Source organism: Vipera berus (genome assembly GCF_964194415.1).
Source record: "Vipera berus genome assembly, chromosome: 2".
In the NCBI taxonomy this organism is placed as follows: Eukaryota; Metazoa; Chordata; class Lepidosauria; order Squamata; family Viperidae; genus Vipera; species Vipera berus.
The window spans coordinates 279,079,910-279,095,366 of record NC_138203.1 but is presented as its reverse complement, the minus strand read 5'-3'; the positions used below and the strand labels follow the sequence as shown (position 1 = coordinate 279,095,366).

At 47.3% G+C, this 15,457-nt stretch overlaps 1 protein-coding gene across 5 annotated transcripts in view; it reads right to left on the bottom strand.

Moving 5' to 3' along the window:
• Positions 1–8,062: 8,062 nt before the first annotated feature.
• LOC308661149 (uncharacterized protein) overlaps positions 8,063–15,457 on the bottom strand; it is a 46,789-nt gene continuing 39,394 nt past the window's right edge. For 3 of the 5 annotated variants that reach the window (XM_081315947.1, XM_081315945.1, XM_081315946.1), the window contains 2 exons: positions 14,266–14,328; positions 10,394–10,710 (listed from right to left, as the gene is read on the bottom strand). In XM_081315947.1, coding sequence (XP_081172073.1) covers positions 14,284–14,328 — 45 coding nt within the window. In that variant the 3' untranslated portion in view covers positions 10,394–10,710; positions 14,266–14,283. Of the gene's footprint in view, positions 8,662–10,393; positions 10,711–14,265; positions 14,329–15,457 lie in introns of those variants that run through there. The other 2 variants (XR_014024899.1, XR_014024900.1) reach the window with 2 other exon arrangements.

Sequence of the window (15,457 nt, the reverse complement as noted above, 5' to 3'; positions counted from 1 at the left end):
GAGGTTCAGAAACGCTGGTTTATTTTGTTCAAGGGATACGATCACCTCCCTTTCCCAAGGTGACTCTGAGTGGCTCATAGTGTTAAAACACACACACACACACACACACACACACACACACAAATCTAGGAAAAGAAAACATGACAGAACGAGAAAGAAATCGAAACTTCTGTGGCACCAGGGACAAACTTCACCAGAAGCGTTATCGGTGCATCCCGATAGCTCAAGGGCCCGTTCTGCTCAGTACGTGAGGGAAGAACCAGGTTTTCAGTGACTTTCTAAAATCTGGCCGAGCTGGGATCATGTGGTTCTCAAAATGGAAGATGTTGAGCTGGGAAAATGTTCCTCCGTAGAAGAGCCTCTTTGAAGAACTAGAACTTTGAGGAACGTTTGTTCTTCATCCTGTAGCGTTGAGGGGGGGGGGCTCCTTAGTTTGAGGCTCTGCAGAACCGCTCAGCTGGGTCTCCACGGACCTGGTCGTAATCTGTCCAACTCTCAATGCATCAACTCCTCTAACTTTCTACTATTCGTTTCAGCGATTGAGAGCAGTGTTAACTCACCCTTGCCTCTTTTAACATGGGTGGACTTCAGCTCCCAGAATTCCATTGCCGGCATGGTTGAATCCTGGGAACGGAAGTCCTCCCATCTTAAAGTCGCTAAGCTTGAGGAACACTGGCCTTTGCCTTTCTCCATCGTTCTGTTCAGAGCCTGCTAGATGTAATCCACGTTTCTCTCTTTCCCCACCCACCCCCGCCCCCATGCATATATATTAAAATAAAAGCTTGCAGTCTGATTCTAGTCTGTTCTGAGTAATTGTCACCCCTCTTTAGAGAAGTTATTCCCCTTTTATTTGCTGGAAATAAATCTGGACAGGCAGTACACCTTCTGGAGAAAAAAAATTCTTTTATTCCCGGTGGGGGTTCACGCAAGGGTGTTGAAAGAGGCTGCACAATTTACCAGGGTGAAATCAAAAAGCAGGAAATTCTTGAATTTGCGTTCTGCTCCCAAGGCTACTGCAGGCCCCTTTGACGTCTCAAAAAGACAATGTGAATGTAAAGATGCCTTTAGTGGGGTTGGGATGAATAAAGTTCTCTATATGTTAAATAATCATGCCATTATTTTATTTTTTTACGCTTGTTAATCACTTGCTGTCAAGATTGCCTGTGCTTAACCAAAAGGCTAACTCGGTCTTGCAATCAGACAGTAAACAGAAAAAGATCTTGGCCGTAGATCTCTCTTTCCAGCTCACTTGGGGGAATCCAGCCATTGTCCAAGTGCATTGTGGGAATCAGGCCATTATCTTAAATCAGTGTTTCTCAACCTTGGTGGATTTAAGCTAAGTGGACTTCAGGAACTCCCCAACCAGCCATGTTGGCTGGGGAATTCTGGGAGTTGAGGTCCACAAATCTTAAAATGGCCGTAGTTGAGAAACAATGCCTTAAACAACAATCTTAAATGGTTTAGGCGTAGCATGTTATGTGAACACAACAAGTGGTTTGTTATTGAAGATCTAGGATTGAGTGTAATCTCTGAATTTAGCCATTGGGAAAGCTGACAGGGGAAGGATAAGGAACAGCGTGAGTATCTCAAACGTTGCCATTTTGCAGAGTGATCTGCAACAAAGTTTTGTAGTGTAGCAGTTGAAAACTTCACCCAAACCTAACGTTCGTCTGCATCAAAGGAGATCTCTTGAGCTACAGCGTTGCTCTTAACAAATGCGTGGACGACAAGTTCGAAATCTACTTATGATATATCTGAGCTACAGTTCGATTTGGCAAAACCGTGGCAAAAAACAGTTGTGAAATCAAGCACTACTCCTTTAATAATAACCACCTAGCTTAGCAACGGAAATTGTTGTGATCCCAGTTGTGATCGCAAGTCGAGGACTCCCTGCAGCTCTATTTCTGGATCACAAAAATCTTGTTTTGCTAATGTCTAGTTGTCCAGTTCAGAAGTCCCCAAGTTCCAAGTTCACTCGGAAGTCTTACCTCCTTAAACACAGCGCCGTTCACATGTATGGAGGACTGGTGCCATGGAGAAAGGTTTTTCCACGGACCGGAAGGGGTGTGGTTTTGTGTCCTGTCTGCATCCCATGGATAGGGCTTGTTTGTGCAGCCCGGTTGCTGGCATGCTATGGACCGTTACTGGGCCATGGACCGGGGGTTGGGGACAACTAATCTAGTTTGATGACGGGAAGGATGTTGAGACTCTAGATAGAGTGCAGAGAAGAGCGACAAAGATGATCAGGGGACTGGAGGCTAAAACATACAAGGAACGGTTGCTGGAATTGGGTGTGTCTAGTTTGAGGAAGAGAAGGACGAGGGGGGACATGATAGCGGTGTTCCAGTATCTCAGGGGTTGCCACAAAGAAGAGGGAGTCAAGCTATTCTCCAAAGCGCCTGAAGGCTGGACAAGAAGCAACGGATGGAAACTAGTCAAGGAGAGAAGCAACCTCGAACTAAGGAGAAACTTCCTAACGTTTGGAACAACTAATCAGTGGAACAACCTGCCTCCAGAAGTGGTGAATGCTCCAACACTGGAGGTTTTCAAGAAGAGACTGGACATATCATTTGTCTGACATGATACAGGCAGTCCTCAACGTACGACCACAATTGAGCCCCAAATTCCTGTTGCTAAGTGAGACGTTTTCCCCCCATTTTAAGAACGTTCCTGCCACAGCTGCTAAGTGAATCACTGCAGTTGTTCAGTTAGTGACACGGTTGTTAAGTGAATCTGGCTTCCCCCATTGACTTTGCCCGTCAGAAGGTCATGACCCCAGAACACTGGAGTCGTCATAAATATGAGCCAGTTGCCCAAAGTCTGAATTTTGATCATGTGACCAGGGGTGGTGGTGCTGCAATGGTCGTTAAGTGTGAAAAACAGTCACTTTTTCAGTGCCGTTGTACCTTTGAAAGGTCATTAAACAAACACTGGTAATTCAAGGACTAACTGTATAGGCTTCCCTGCTTGAGCAGGGGGTGGACTAGAAGACCTCAAAAGGTCCCTTTCAACTCTTTTGTTCCATAATTATTGGCAGGAACAAAAGAAAGATGACAGGGCACATTTTTGTCTGCTTCACCTTCCAGCCAACCTTGCTTGAACCTTCTCTTCAAAACCACAGGCTACCCCTACCAAAAATCTTTCCAGCCAAGGCGCAATTTCAGTCTTCCCGCAGGAGCACCAAGAAAGCGCACAATTATTGGGAATCTGCCCCTCACTTGGAATTCCCAGCAGCACCACAGCTTCATTTTTACTCAACTGTAGATTAAAAACCTCCTGTGGTTGGAGCACCCACAAGTTCTGGAGGCACGTCGTTCCACCGATTAAGTGTTTAATATTTAATAATTTAATATTTAATCTAGTACTTCATGTTAGTACCCGTACCACTGGTTGAAAAGCCCTGGTCTAGTCCAGCCCCCTGGTCAAGCAGGAGACAGACACTAGCCCATATCTAGACAAATGGGTCTCCAATTTTGTTAAACACCTCCCGTGTTGGAGCACCCACAGGTTTTGGAGGCAAGTCGTTCCACTGATTAAGTATTTAATATTTAATAATTTAATATTTAATATAGTAAAGGTAAGGTAAAGGTTCCCCCGCACATGCGTGCTAGTCGTTTCTGACTCTAGGGGCCGGTGCTCATCTCCGTTTCAAAGCCGAAGAGCCAGCGCTTGTCCGAGGACATCTCCATGGTCATGTGGCCAGCATGACTAGACGCCAAAGGCGCACGGAACGCTGTTACCTTCCCACCGTAGTGGTCCCTATTTTTCTACTTGCATTTTTACGTGCCTTCGAACTGCTAGGTTGGCAGAAGCTGGGACGAGTAACAGGCGCTCACTCTGCTACGTGGCACTTGGGATTCGACCCGCCAAACTGCCGACCTTCTGATCGACAAGCTCAGCGTCCTAACCCACTGAGCCACCGCGTCCCTATTTAATCTGGTACTTCATATTAAAAATTTTAGTTACATTTTAAATTAAAATTCTAATTGAATTTTTGATTAAAATTCAACATTAATATTTACATGATTTAATATTTAATATTTTAGGACAGGGCAAGGAGTGGAGCTGTGTCCTACGAGTGGCTTTTTTTGTTTTGTTTTGTAAGAGTGGAAACTCCTGTCCCAATTGTAGTTGTAAGTTGAGGACAACCTGTAGATCTGAAATTGGGCCTACCATTTCCTGTGGCCTGCCATCCCTGGCCACGTTTCCTGGAGCTCCCAAGCGTGGCCCAAAGAGGGTCTCCAGGTTAAAAAAAACTGCCCACCCCAATTCAGAAGTGGGTAAGCTCTTAAGTCCTGCAAGCCATCACTTTCAGCTGCTGGAGCTTTACCTTCCCACCTGTCTGCAAGTCTTTATCCCTGGGAAGTAAGAGGACAAGAGTGCTTCTGCTCATTTTTTATTTTTATTTTTTGGAAAAATGAGTTATAAAATAAGACGTGTGGAGCTTCTGCTAGGCTGATCATAAATTATTTTTGCTTTAAAAGTCCCACCTGTAAAAGAGCCAAAATTCTAGCCCATCTCTTTACAGAAGAACACAGTTGGGGAGGGACCTTGTAGGTCATCTAGTCCAACCCCCTGCTCAAGCAGGAGACCGTATACCATTTCTGAGAAGTGGCTGTCCTGTCTCTTCTTGAAATCCTCCGGTGACGAAGCACCCACAAAAGGCAAAGCTCTTCCATTGGTTGATTGTTCTCACTGTCAGGAAATTTCTCCTTATTTCCAGGTTGAATCTCTCCTTGATCAGTTTGCATCCGTTATTCCTTGTCTGGCCTTCAGGTGCTTTGGAAAATAGGTTGGCCCCCTGCTCTTTGCGACAGCCCCTCAAATATTGGAACACTGCTATCATGTCACCCCCGGGCCTTTCTCTTCATTAAACCAGATATGCCCCGTTCCTGCAACTGTTCTTAATAAGTTTTAGCTTCCAGTCCCTTAATATCATCTTCAGTCAGGCTTCAATTCTGCACACAACTCTCTTAGGCCTCCGACAGCCTACTCTCCCCCAAGAAATTTTGCTACAGAAAAATGGCCGCCGGAAAATTGTACCACACAAAGACGGAGGAGCTCCAGTCTGGGGTGCACATTTAATCGTGATGTTGAGCCAGCCCACTCTCTTTCTCAAGGATTAATCCAGTTTTTCTTACAGGGTATGTATGAGAATGCAATGGAAGGAATGGAGCAGAATAGATGTAGTGAAACGTAACAGAATGGTAAAAGGTAAAGGTTCCCCCGCACATGCGTGCTAGTTGTTTCCGACTCTAGGGGCCGGTGCTCATCTCCGTTTCAAAGCCGAAGAGCCAGCGCTTGTCCGAGGATGTCTCCGTGGTCATGTGGCCGGCATGACTAGATGCCAAAGGTGCACAGAACACTGTTACCTTCCCACCGTAGTGGTCCCTATTTTTTTACTTGCATTTTTACGTGCTTTCGAACTGCTAGGTTGGCAGAAGCTGGGATGAGTAACAGGCGCTCACTCTGCTATGCGGCACTCGGGATTCGACCCGCCAAACTGCCGACCTTCTGATCGACAAGCTCAGCGTCCTAACCCACTGAGCCACCGCGTCCCACTAACAGAATGGAACACAACAGAATGCTAGTAGTCCACAGCTTACAACGTTTTGTAGACTGTTTTGTAGACTGTTACAGCACTGATATGCAGATGATACCACTCTAATGGCAGAAAGTGAAGAAGAACTAAAGAGCCTCTTGTTGCGGGTGAAGAAGGAGAGTGCAAAAGTTGGGTTGAAACTAAACATTAAGAAAACCAAGATCATGGCATCTGGCCCTCTCAATTCCTGGCAAATAGATGGGGAAGAAATGGAGGTAGTGACAGATTTTATTTTCCTGGGCTCCAAGATCACTGCAGATGGGGACTGTAGCCAAGAAATTAAAAGACGCTTGCTCCTCGGGAGGAAAGCCATGACAAATCTAGACAGCACACTAAAAAGCAGAGACATCACCCTATCAACAAAAGTGCGTATAGTCAAGGCTATGGTCTTCCCAGTTGCAATGTATGGCAGTGAAAGCTGGACCATAAGAAAGGCTGAGCGCCAAAGAATTGAAGCCTTTGAACTATGGTGCTGGAGAAGACTCCTGCGAGTTCCTTGGACTGCAAGGCGATCAAACCGGTCAGTCCTAAAGGAGATCAACCCTGACTGCTCTTTAGAAGGCCAGATCCTGAAGCTAAAACTCAAATACTTTGGCCACCTAATGAGAAGGAAGGACTCACTGGAGAAGAGCCTAATGCTGGGAAAGATTGAGGGCAATAGAAGAAGGGGACGACAGAGAATGAGGTGGCTGGATGGAGTCACTGAAGCAGTAGGCGTGAGCTTAGATGGACTCCAGAAGATGGTAGAGGACAGGAAGGCCTGGAGGAACATTGTCCATAGGGTCGCGATGGGTCGGACACGACTTCGCAACTAACAACAACAACAACACAGCACTGAAAAAAGTGACTTAGGACCGTTTTTCACACATACAACCTTTTCAGCGTCCCCATGATCATGTGATCAGAATTCAGAGGCTTGGCAACTGACTCGTATTTATGACAGTTGCAACGTCCCAGGGTCACGTCATCATTTTTTACCTGACAAGCAAAGCCAATGGGGGAAGTCAAGATGCATTGAACCATCATGTTACTAACTTAGCAACTGCTGCAATTCACTTAACAACTGTGGCAGGAACGTAAAATGGGCCAAAAGTTCACTTAACAGATGTCTTGGTTAGCGACAGAAATTTTTGGTTCAATTGTGGTCATAGGTTGGGGACTACCTGTAGGTTATAGTAGAACACAATGGAATGGAATAGATTGTAGTAAAAGACAATGCAACAGAACAGAACAGATTACAATGGAATCCAATGGGATGGAATGGAATGGAACAGATTGCCACAGAACACAGTGAAACATAATTGAATACAATATAATGAAATGGTATGGTATGGAATAGAGTGAAACGTAACCGAACAATATTATTATTATTACTATTACTGTTATTATTATTGTTATTACTACTACTACTAACAACAATAACAACAACAATAATAATTTAAAGTTGGAAGGGACCTTGGAGGTCATCTAGTCCAACCCCCTGCTCAGGCAGGAAACCCTATACCAGGGGTAGGCAACCTCGGCTCTTTTATGACTCATGGACTTCAACTCCCAGAATTCCTGAGCCAGCTGGCTCAGGATTTCTGGGAGTTGAAGTCCATGAGTCATAAAAGAGCCGAGGTTGCCTACCCCTGCCCTATACCATTTCAGACAAATGGCTGTCCAGTCTCTTCTTAAAAACTTCCAGTGTTGGAGCATTCACCACTTCTGGAGGCAGGGTGTTCCACTGGTTAATTGTTCTGTCAGGAAGTTTCTCCTTAGTTCTAGGTTGCTTCTCTCCTTGACTAGTTTCCATCCGTTGCTTCTTGTCCTGCCTTTGGGTGCTTTGGAGAATAGCTTGACTCCTTCTTCTTTGGGGCGGCCCCTGAGATATTGGAACACCACTATCATGTCCCCACTTGTCCTTCTTTTCATTAAACTAAGTAAAATAAAAGGTAAAGTTTCCCCCGCACATGCGTGCTAGTCGTTTCCGACTCTAGGGGCCGGTGCTCATCTCCATTTCAAAGCCGAAGAGCCAGCACTTGTCCAAGGACGTCTCCGTGGTCATGTGGCTGGCATGACTAGATGCCAAAGGCGCACGGAACGCTGTTACCTTCCCACCGGAGTGGTCCCTATTTTTCTACTTGCATTTTTACGTGCTTTCGAACTGCTAGGTTGGCAGAAGCTGGGACGAGTAACAGGCGCTCACTCTGTTACGCGGCACTCGGGATTCAACCCGCCAAACTGCCGACCTTCTGATCGACAAGCTCAGCGTCCTAACCCACTGAGCCACCGCGTCCCTTTAAACTACACACACCCAATTCCAGCAACCATTCTATGTTTTATCCTCCAGTCCCCTAATCATCTTTGTTGTTCTTCTCTGTACTCGTTCCAGAGTCTCAACATCTTTTTTACATCGTGGTGACCAAAACTGGATGCAGTATTGCAAGTGTGGCCTTACCAAGGCATTGTAAAGTGGTATTAATACAAGAGTTGCCTCTTGAAAAAGCACCTTTGGGATTCTCTTTGGAAACTGCGATTGTGGAGAAGAGCATCAGAATTTTTTTTGTTGTTTTTGCAAAACAAACTGTAGTTTTAGCGTCTTTGGTGCATGGGAGTAACTGACTTTTTTTTTTTTTGAACATGTAATCCAGATAGTCATGTGATCCCCTTTTGCGACCTTCTGGCAAGCCAAGTCGATGGGGAAGCCAGACGCATTTAAGAACCGTGTTACTAACGTAACAACTGCACTGGTTCACTTAACAACTGTGGCAAGAAAGGTCGTAAAATGGGGCGAAACTCACTTAACGAAAGTCTCACTTAGCAACAGGAATTTTTGGCTCAGTTGCGGTCGTAAGTGGAGGACCACCTGTAAACTGCACTGGAACAGAGTTTAAATACCGTATGCTGACTGCTCAGCTTTCAGAAAGGTGGGATTCCTCCTGCAGAGGCAGCTTTCATTTTCACTGAAACGTTCACTTTCGGTGTCTCTAAAGCAGTGTCTCAAATTTGGAGTCCCTTCCTTGGAATTTTGTCTTCGATCGATGGATCTATTTTTAAATCACGTGTCATCAAGGCCCCTGGGTGGATTAAAGTCAAAGGGTTTGAATCCTTTTAATCCTCTCAACTGCTGTACATGTTATTTGCAGTTTTCATTTCTTGGGATTTAAATGATACAAAAAAAATGAAATTTAAAATAAAAAAAGAACAGTCTATTTTTGATCTCTGACAGTGTGTGTTGAATTTCATGTTGTGGGATAGGGCCTGTTGTTCAAGTCTGGTCAAGATCTTTTTTGGATCCTGAGCTTGCCTTCTTGGGGGGGGGGTGTTGGCTATTCCTGCCAGCTTAGTGATAAGATAATCTTCAATTGTCTTTTTTTTTTACTGTGGGCACAACGGCACACGTCAAAAATGAAATTTAGTTGCCCGCTCTCAAAGTGAGACACATACGTGACGCACACCTAAAACAAACTACATACAACATATGTATAGACCCACACCCCTAGATATAAAGGTAAAGGTTCCCCCGCACATGCATGCTAGTCGTTTCCGACTCTAGGGGCCGGTGCTCATCTCCGTTTCAAAGCCGAAGAGCCAGCGCTTGTCTGAGGACGTCTCCGTAGTCATGTGGCCGGCATGACTAGACGCCAAAGGCGCACAGAACACTGTTACCTTCCCACCGTAGTGGTCCCTATTTTTCTACTTGCATTTTTACGTGCTTTCGAACTGCTAGGTTGGCAGAAGCTGGGACGAGTAACAGGCGCTCACTCTGCTACGCGGCACTCGGGATTCGACCCACCAAACTGCCAACCTTCTGATCGACAAGCTCAGCGTCCTAACCCACTGAGCCACCCTAGATATACATAACAATAAAACATTAAACACTGCCTGTTTTGTAGCGGGTTCTTTGGCGCAGGAATGAAGACGAGGCAAGTGAGTTCAGGAAAGCTCATGGTTTATTGCTTGCAAGATCTGAACTGAGAATTGGGCTGTAACTAGCCGCAATATATAGTCTAGCCCCTAGGCGGCAGCCAATAGGTTTGAAGCAACCATTGCCGCCTCAGGACAGCCAATAGCAGCACTGGAGACTTGTAGTCTGGGTTGCTGGAGAGCTGTTAGCTGCTCCAGCAACACAAGTGGTATTACCATTGAGCCCAATACATAACACTGCCCATTTTGAATATATAACGGAAGAAGCCTGAGAGTTCAACACGGTTAATACCGTATGGAATGAAACTATGGCTGAATCTGGATGTTCTGCTGCGGATACCACGAAGCCCCCTCCTCCCAGAAGGCAACAAGGAAAACAGGTCGTGAAGAGGGTGTGTAGTGTCCCAGCTAATCTTACGGACCCTGTTCAAACAACGCTTCTGTGCTATGTCCTGGATGGGAGGGAGGGAACTGCCCATGATCTTTTCGGCCATCCTCACCACTCTCTCTGCACCGCCTTCCTGTCCGAAGCAGGGATGCTTCCAAACCAGACTGTGATGCTTTACGACAGGATGTCATCTGCAAATCTGACGAGTTCCCCTTCTATTCCCTCACCTAAGTCATTGATGAAAATATTGGAAGAGGACTGTGCCTAAGTACGTAAATAAGGCTGGCTTCTCCCTTCCTTGACTTTCTGAAACTCCCTCAAGATCTGGTTGTGCCGTCAGGCCTGGGAGCCGAGAGGACGGCTAAAATATTGAGGCAGCCCCATTTATTTATTAAAATAAAAATGGGCTAAACCTGTCACCCTTTTGTGTCGTGTGAACTCAGATGTCTAATACGGCAATCTTCGAAGGTTTTTTTTTTCTTTTGGTGCGGGGGAGGAAATAATGGCAAGGAAAGTGCACAACTCAATACAATATAGTCATTTTATTTTACAGAATTTCATTTTAGATCTATGTTATTCAGAGGACGCAAGCGAAGGGAAGCATTCAGTGTGATAATGTTTAGGGAGACAGACATCACATCCAGTAAGAGCTTGTGCTGGAAAACAGGAAGAGAGGAATTGGTTTTGAGGGAACTGCAGCCATCTGGATGTCCTCAGAAGGAAAAAGGATGAGTTTCTTGACAACCTTGAACGAAAACACACCTGGAAGAGCTCACGGAAGAGTTTTCTGTAAACTGGATGAGTCCAGGACCTTTAAAAAGAATCAAAATAAGACCATTGACGGATTAGATAAATCTGCCACCTAAGAGAATTCTACAGAACTTCCAATTTACTCAAAAGAACTCTGTGCAAGTGTCGTTGGTACAAATGAGATGAGTTCGATCGCTAAAGCATTCTCTTTCCCCCAAATCAAATCAAATTTTTTATTGTGGTCATAAGGTAAAGGTAAAGGTTCCCCCGCACATGCGTGCTAGTCGTTTCCGACTCTAGGGGCCGGTGCTCATCTCCGTTTCAAAGCCGAAGAGCCAGCGCTTGTCCGAGGACGTCTCCGTGGTCATGTGGCCGGCATGACTAGACGCCAAAGGCGCACGGAACGCTGTTACCTTCCCACCGTAGTGGTCCCTATTTTTCTACTTGCATTTTTACGTGCTTTCGAACTGCTAGGTTGGCAGAAGCTGGGACGAGTAACAGGCGCTCAATCTGCTACGCGGCACTCGGGATTCGACCCGCCAAACTGCCAACCTTCTGATCGACAAGCTCAGCGTCCTAACACACTGAGCCACCGTGTCCCTTATTGTGGTCATAGACTGGCATAAAGAAGGTGGGGTGCAATTTAAAAAGTACAGAAGATGCATCGGAGTCTAAGATTACTATTACCGTGAAAAGCTAAAAGACATCAAACGAAACCACAGGTAAAAAATAGTAAAGGTAAAGGTTCCCCCGCACATGTGTGCTAGTCGTTTCCGACTCTAGGGGCCGGTGCTCATCTCCATTTCAAAGCCAAAGAGCCAGCGCTTGTCCGAGGACGTCTCTGTGGTCATCTGGCCGGCATGACTAGATGCCAAAGGCGCACGGAACGCTGTTACCTTCTCACCAGAGTGGTCCCTATTTTTCTACTTGCATTTTGACGTGCTTTCGAACTGCTAGGTTGGCAGAAGCTGGGACGAGTAACAGGCGCTCACTCTGCTACGCGGCACTCGGGATTCGACCCGCCAAACTGCCGACCTTCTGATCGACAAGCTCAGCGTCCTAACCCACTGAGCCACCACGTCCCTTTTAGGTACTTATTTTAGGTAAAAAATAAGAGAGTCTAAAAAAAGAGGGGTAGGCGCATCAGATCACAGCTGGCCGTTTTACCCATCCGCCTTTTGATTGCGACTGTCTGGCCCAAGTGGGGTCAAATCGGAAATCAGAAATGAAATCTGAATAAGTACCGTGTTTCAACCACCGGCCAATTTGCGGTTCTGCCCACACAGCCACGGAAGAGGCAGCGGCTGGAGTCACAGCAGCGCAGTCTTTGGAGCGCCCCCCGCCACCAGCCCTGGTCTCACTTTCCTGTGACTGTGTGGGCAGAGCCACGAAGGTGGCTTGTGGCTGAAACCACCAGCCCACGGACGATGCAGAGAGCCCACCGCCGGCCTCCAGAACTGCCGTATAATACAGGTGCGGGACGGGCAGCAAGCAGCGAGATGCAGCACTGCAGGGCCCAAGCGGCAGGGGATCTGTGGAGCTGGCCAGGGCAGGGCTGGCGGGGACCGAAGAAAGCCCCTCCAGCGGTGGTGGAGGAGGCCTTTCACAGTCACTCCCCCCTGGCTCCAACATGGTGGAAGGCAAGCAACCCTCGCCCACCCGTCCTCCGTAGCATGGCAGTCCAGCTCGAGAGGGGAGTGAAAGGGAAAAGGCGGGCGGGCAGCCAGGTCATTGAACGGGCGGGGAAGGTCACCGAGTGGGGAGTGGCCTGGCTACGGGGACCCAGAGCTAAGCGGGTACGGGGTGCGTGGAGCAGCTCCACCCCCCCACCTGCCTCACCTCACCTCGTGTGGGCAGCATCGGTGCGACGCATGCTCTGCTGCCCCATTGCGACCGCGATCAACTAGACCAGGAGTAGACCACCTTGGCTCTTTTATGACTTCTGGACTTCAACTCCCAGAATTCCTGAGCCAGCCATGCTGAGGCGAAAGGGAGAGGTTTCCAAGCTGGCTCAGGAATTCTGGGAGTTGAAGTCCACGAGTCATAAAAGAGCCAAGGTTGCCTACCCCTGAACTAGACAGTAGGATGGAGTGGGCAGCAGGCTGCAAAGTCAGACATCCCCCGAAAATAAGTCCTAATGCATCTTTTAGTTACCCCCCCTTCCCAATATATATATAAGACCCGGTCTTATTTTTGGGGAAACATGGTACACGCCGTGACTATTGCATTCCTTTGTTTTTTTGAAGGCAACTATTTTTCTTTCAATTTACACATGTATTGGATTTTTGTCTTGCTGTTAATTGCGCAGCGAGATTGCCCCGAGAACACAGGCCATCAGGAGAGGAAAGTTATTCAAGAAGCTGTTTCAAAACGCAGGCAGTCCTCACTTAAACGACGGTAATCGGGAATGGGATTTCTTATCGCCAAGTCATGAGATTAATTAGAGCACAAAGCGAGTAATGTGACTTTGTCAGTCTCCGGTTAAAGGTTGTTAAGCAAATCACCGAGGGTTGTTAAGTGTAGGGCCCTCACGTGAGCCGAGGTGGCGCAGTGGTTAGAAGGCAGTACTGCAGGCCACTTCTGCTGACTCCCGGCTGCCAGCAGTTCGAGTCTCGCCGGCTCAAGACTGACTCGGCCTCCTATCCTTCCCACGTCGGTAAAATGAGGACCCAGATTGTTGGGGGCAAATGTGCCGACTCTGTAAACCACTCAGAGAGGGCTGTGAAGCGACGTATAAGTCTAAGGCAGTGGTACGGGCACCTCATGTGGTACATTGGCACCTGACAGGTGGTACGCGACCATCCTAGAAAAGTGGTAGCGGGGGAGGGGAATGAGCTGAACCGGTGGCAGCACCTCACAAGCCTGAGCGAGAGACGGCTGGAGCTGCAGGGCTGTTAGGGCTCAGTGGAAGCGCCAGGATCAGCGCCAGGCTCCAGCTGGAGCTCAGCGCTGATCCTGGCGCTTCTGCTGAGCCCAGAAGAAACGCCGATCAGCTGGAATGTTGCAGCATCTCCAGGGTCTTGTGAATTACATTCAGGTGCTTGGCAACCGATTCATATTTATGACGGTCTCAGTGTCCCAGGGTCATGTGAAGTGACCCAAACCTGCAGCAACCACCCAGCAGATGGGGGGGGAATAAAAACCAAACACCCCACCCACCCCACCCCCGCTGTTAATCCTCAACAGAAATGCTCACAACAATGAAAACCCCGGACAGGAGGAAGAGCGCAGCCGGGCAGGCAGGCAGGTGTCTTGCTTGGCTGTGGCTTGGGGGGGGGCACTTTTTTCAGTGCCTTTGTAACTTCGAACAGTCACTAAGCAAACTGTTGTAAGTTGAGGACTACCTGTACTTCATCACTTTTTTCCTTTTTTTTTTTGGTCAAGTTTTTGACACCTTGCTAGGCGACTGGTGGTACTCGGATGTTGCCATATATCCTAAAAGTGGTACAATGGGTGAAAAGGTTGAAAAGCCCCGAGTTAAACGAATCGTTGAAGGTCAAGCATTGGAGTACAAATAATACTGCCACCTACCACTGCATGAACCAATTATTTCCCCTTCCTGATCCAGGACATTAACTGCACCATCCCACCCTTCTTTTCTCTCAACTTCACTTACCTTTTTGTCAATTTCGCGCTATACGGCTGTGGTCAAAATAATTGTATTGCAGTCCAGGCTCATCTGAAGGGGAGGGGGAGGGCAGAAAATACAAATCTCCGGTTATGAAACAAAGCCCACTGTCATGGTTCCAAAAGATGAAAATCCTCAAAAGAACTTCGAGGCATTGTTTACCTTAAAAGCACTGCTTTTTTTGTAAAAGAAAAAGGTGCCGGAAGTCACACACATCATACAACCCACCCTGCCTACCCTACAAGGTTCCATCCAAAAAAGGTGCCGGAACTCCGTTCTGAGCATTCTATGACAAAAAGGTAAAGGTTCCCCCGCACATGCGTGGTAGTCGTTTCCGACTCTAGGGGCCGGCGCTCATCTCCGTTTCAAAGCCGAAGAGCCAGCGCTTGTCCGAGGACGTCTCCGTGGTCATGTGGCCGGCATGACTAGACGCCAAAGGCGCCCGGAACGCCGTTACCTTCCCACCGTAGTGGTCCCTATTTTTCTACTTGCATTTTTTTACGTGCTTTCGAACTGCTAGGTTGACAGAAGCTGGGATGAGTAACAGGCGCTCATTGTTACGCGGCACTCGGGATTCAACCCGCCAAACTGCCGACCATCTGATCGACAAGGTCAGCGTCCTAACCCACTGAGCCACCACGTCCCTTTATGACAAAAAAAAGCCCTGCTTAAAAGAATCTTTTATTCGAGAAACGTAGTCGAAACCAAAAGCTGAATTCCCCTCTCCTGGGCACATAGTATCGAAGCACAATTCCCTCCTCCAATTAACAGTCATAAATCACTTTCCCCAATTAGCTTGAAGCGTGGGCTTTCTCCGCAGCTCTCCAGTCCGCCTAAACTCTTATCAACTCTGAGCCCAATGACCTTAAGGTTCCCACGGCTGAGTTTTTATTGTTATGACTAGCTGGACTCTCATCCTCCTTCCCTCTCCCAGCATCAACGAACTCTAAAAGCGAAAGAGAAAAATGGCTGCATTTCCATCTGTTGTCAAAGCAAGCACATCCGATGTTCGCAGCGTTGACACCCACACTGGAAAACCCGCAGAACCCCTCCGACGCCAGGCAAGTGGGGCTGGCGACACGCAACACAACACGTTAAGCGTTCGGTCCGATTCAGCTTTGGATCTCAACGTGAGTCTCAATTTCAGCTCATGTTGCTTTGTCACAGTCACACATAACAC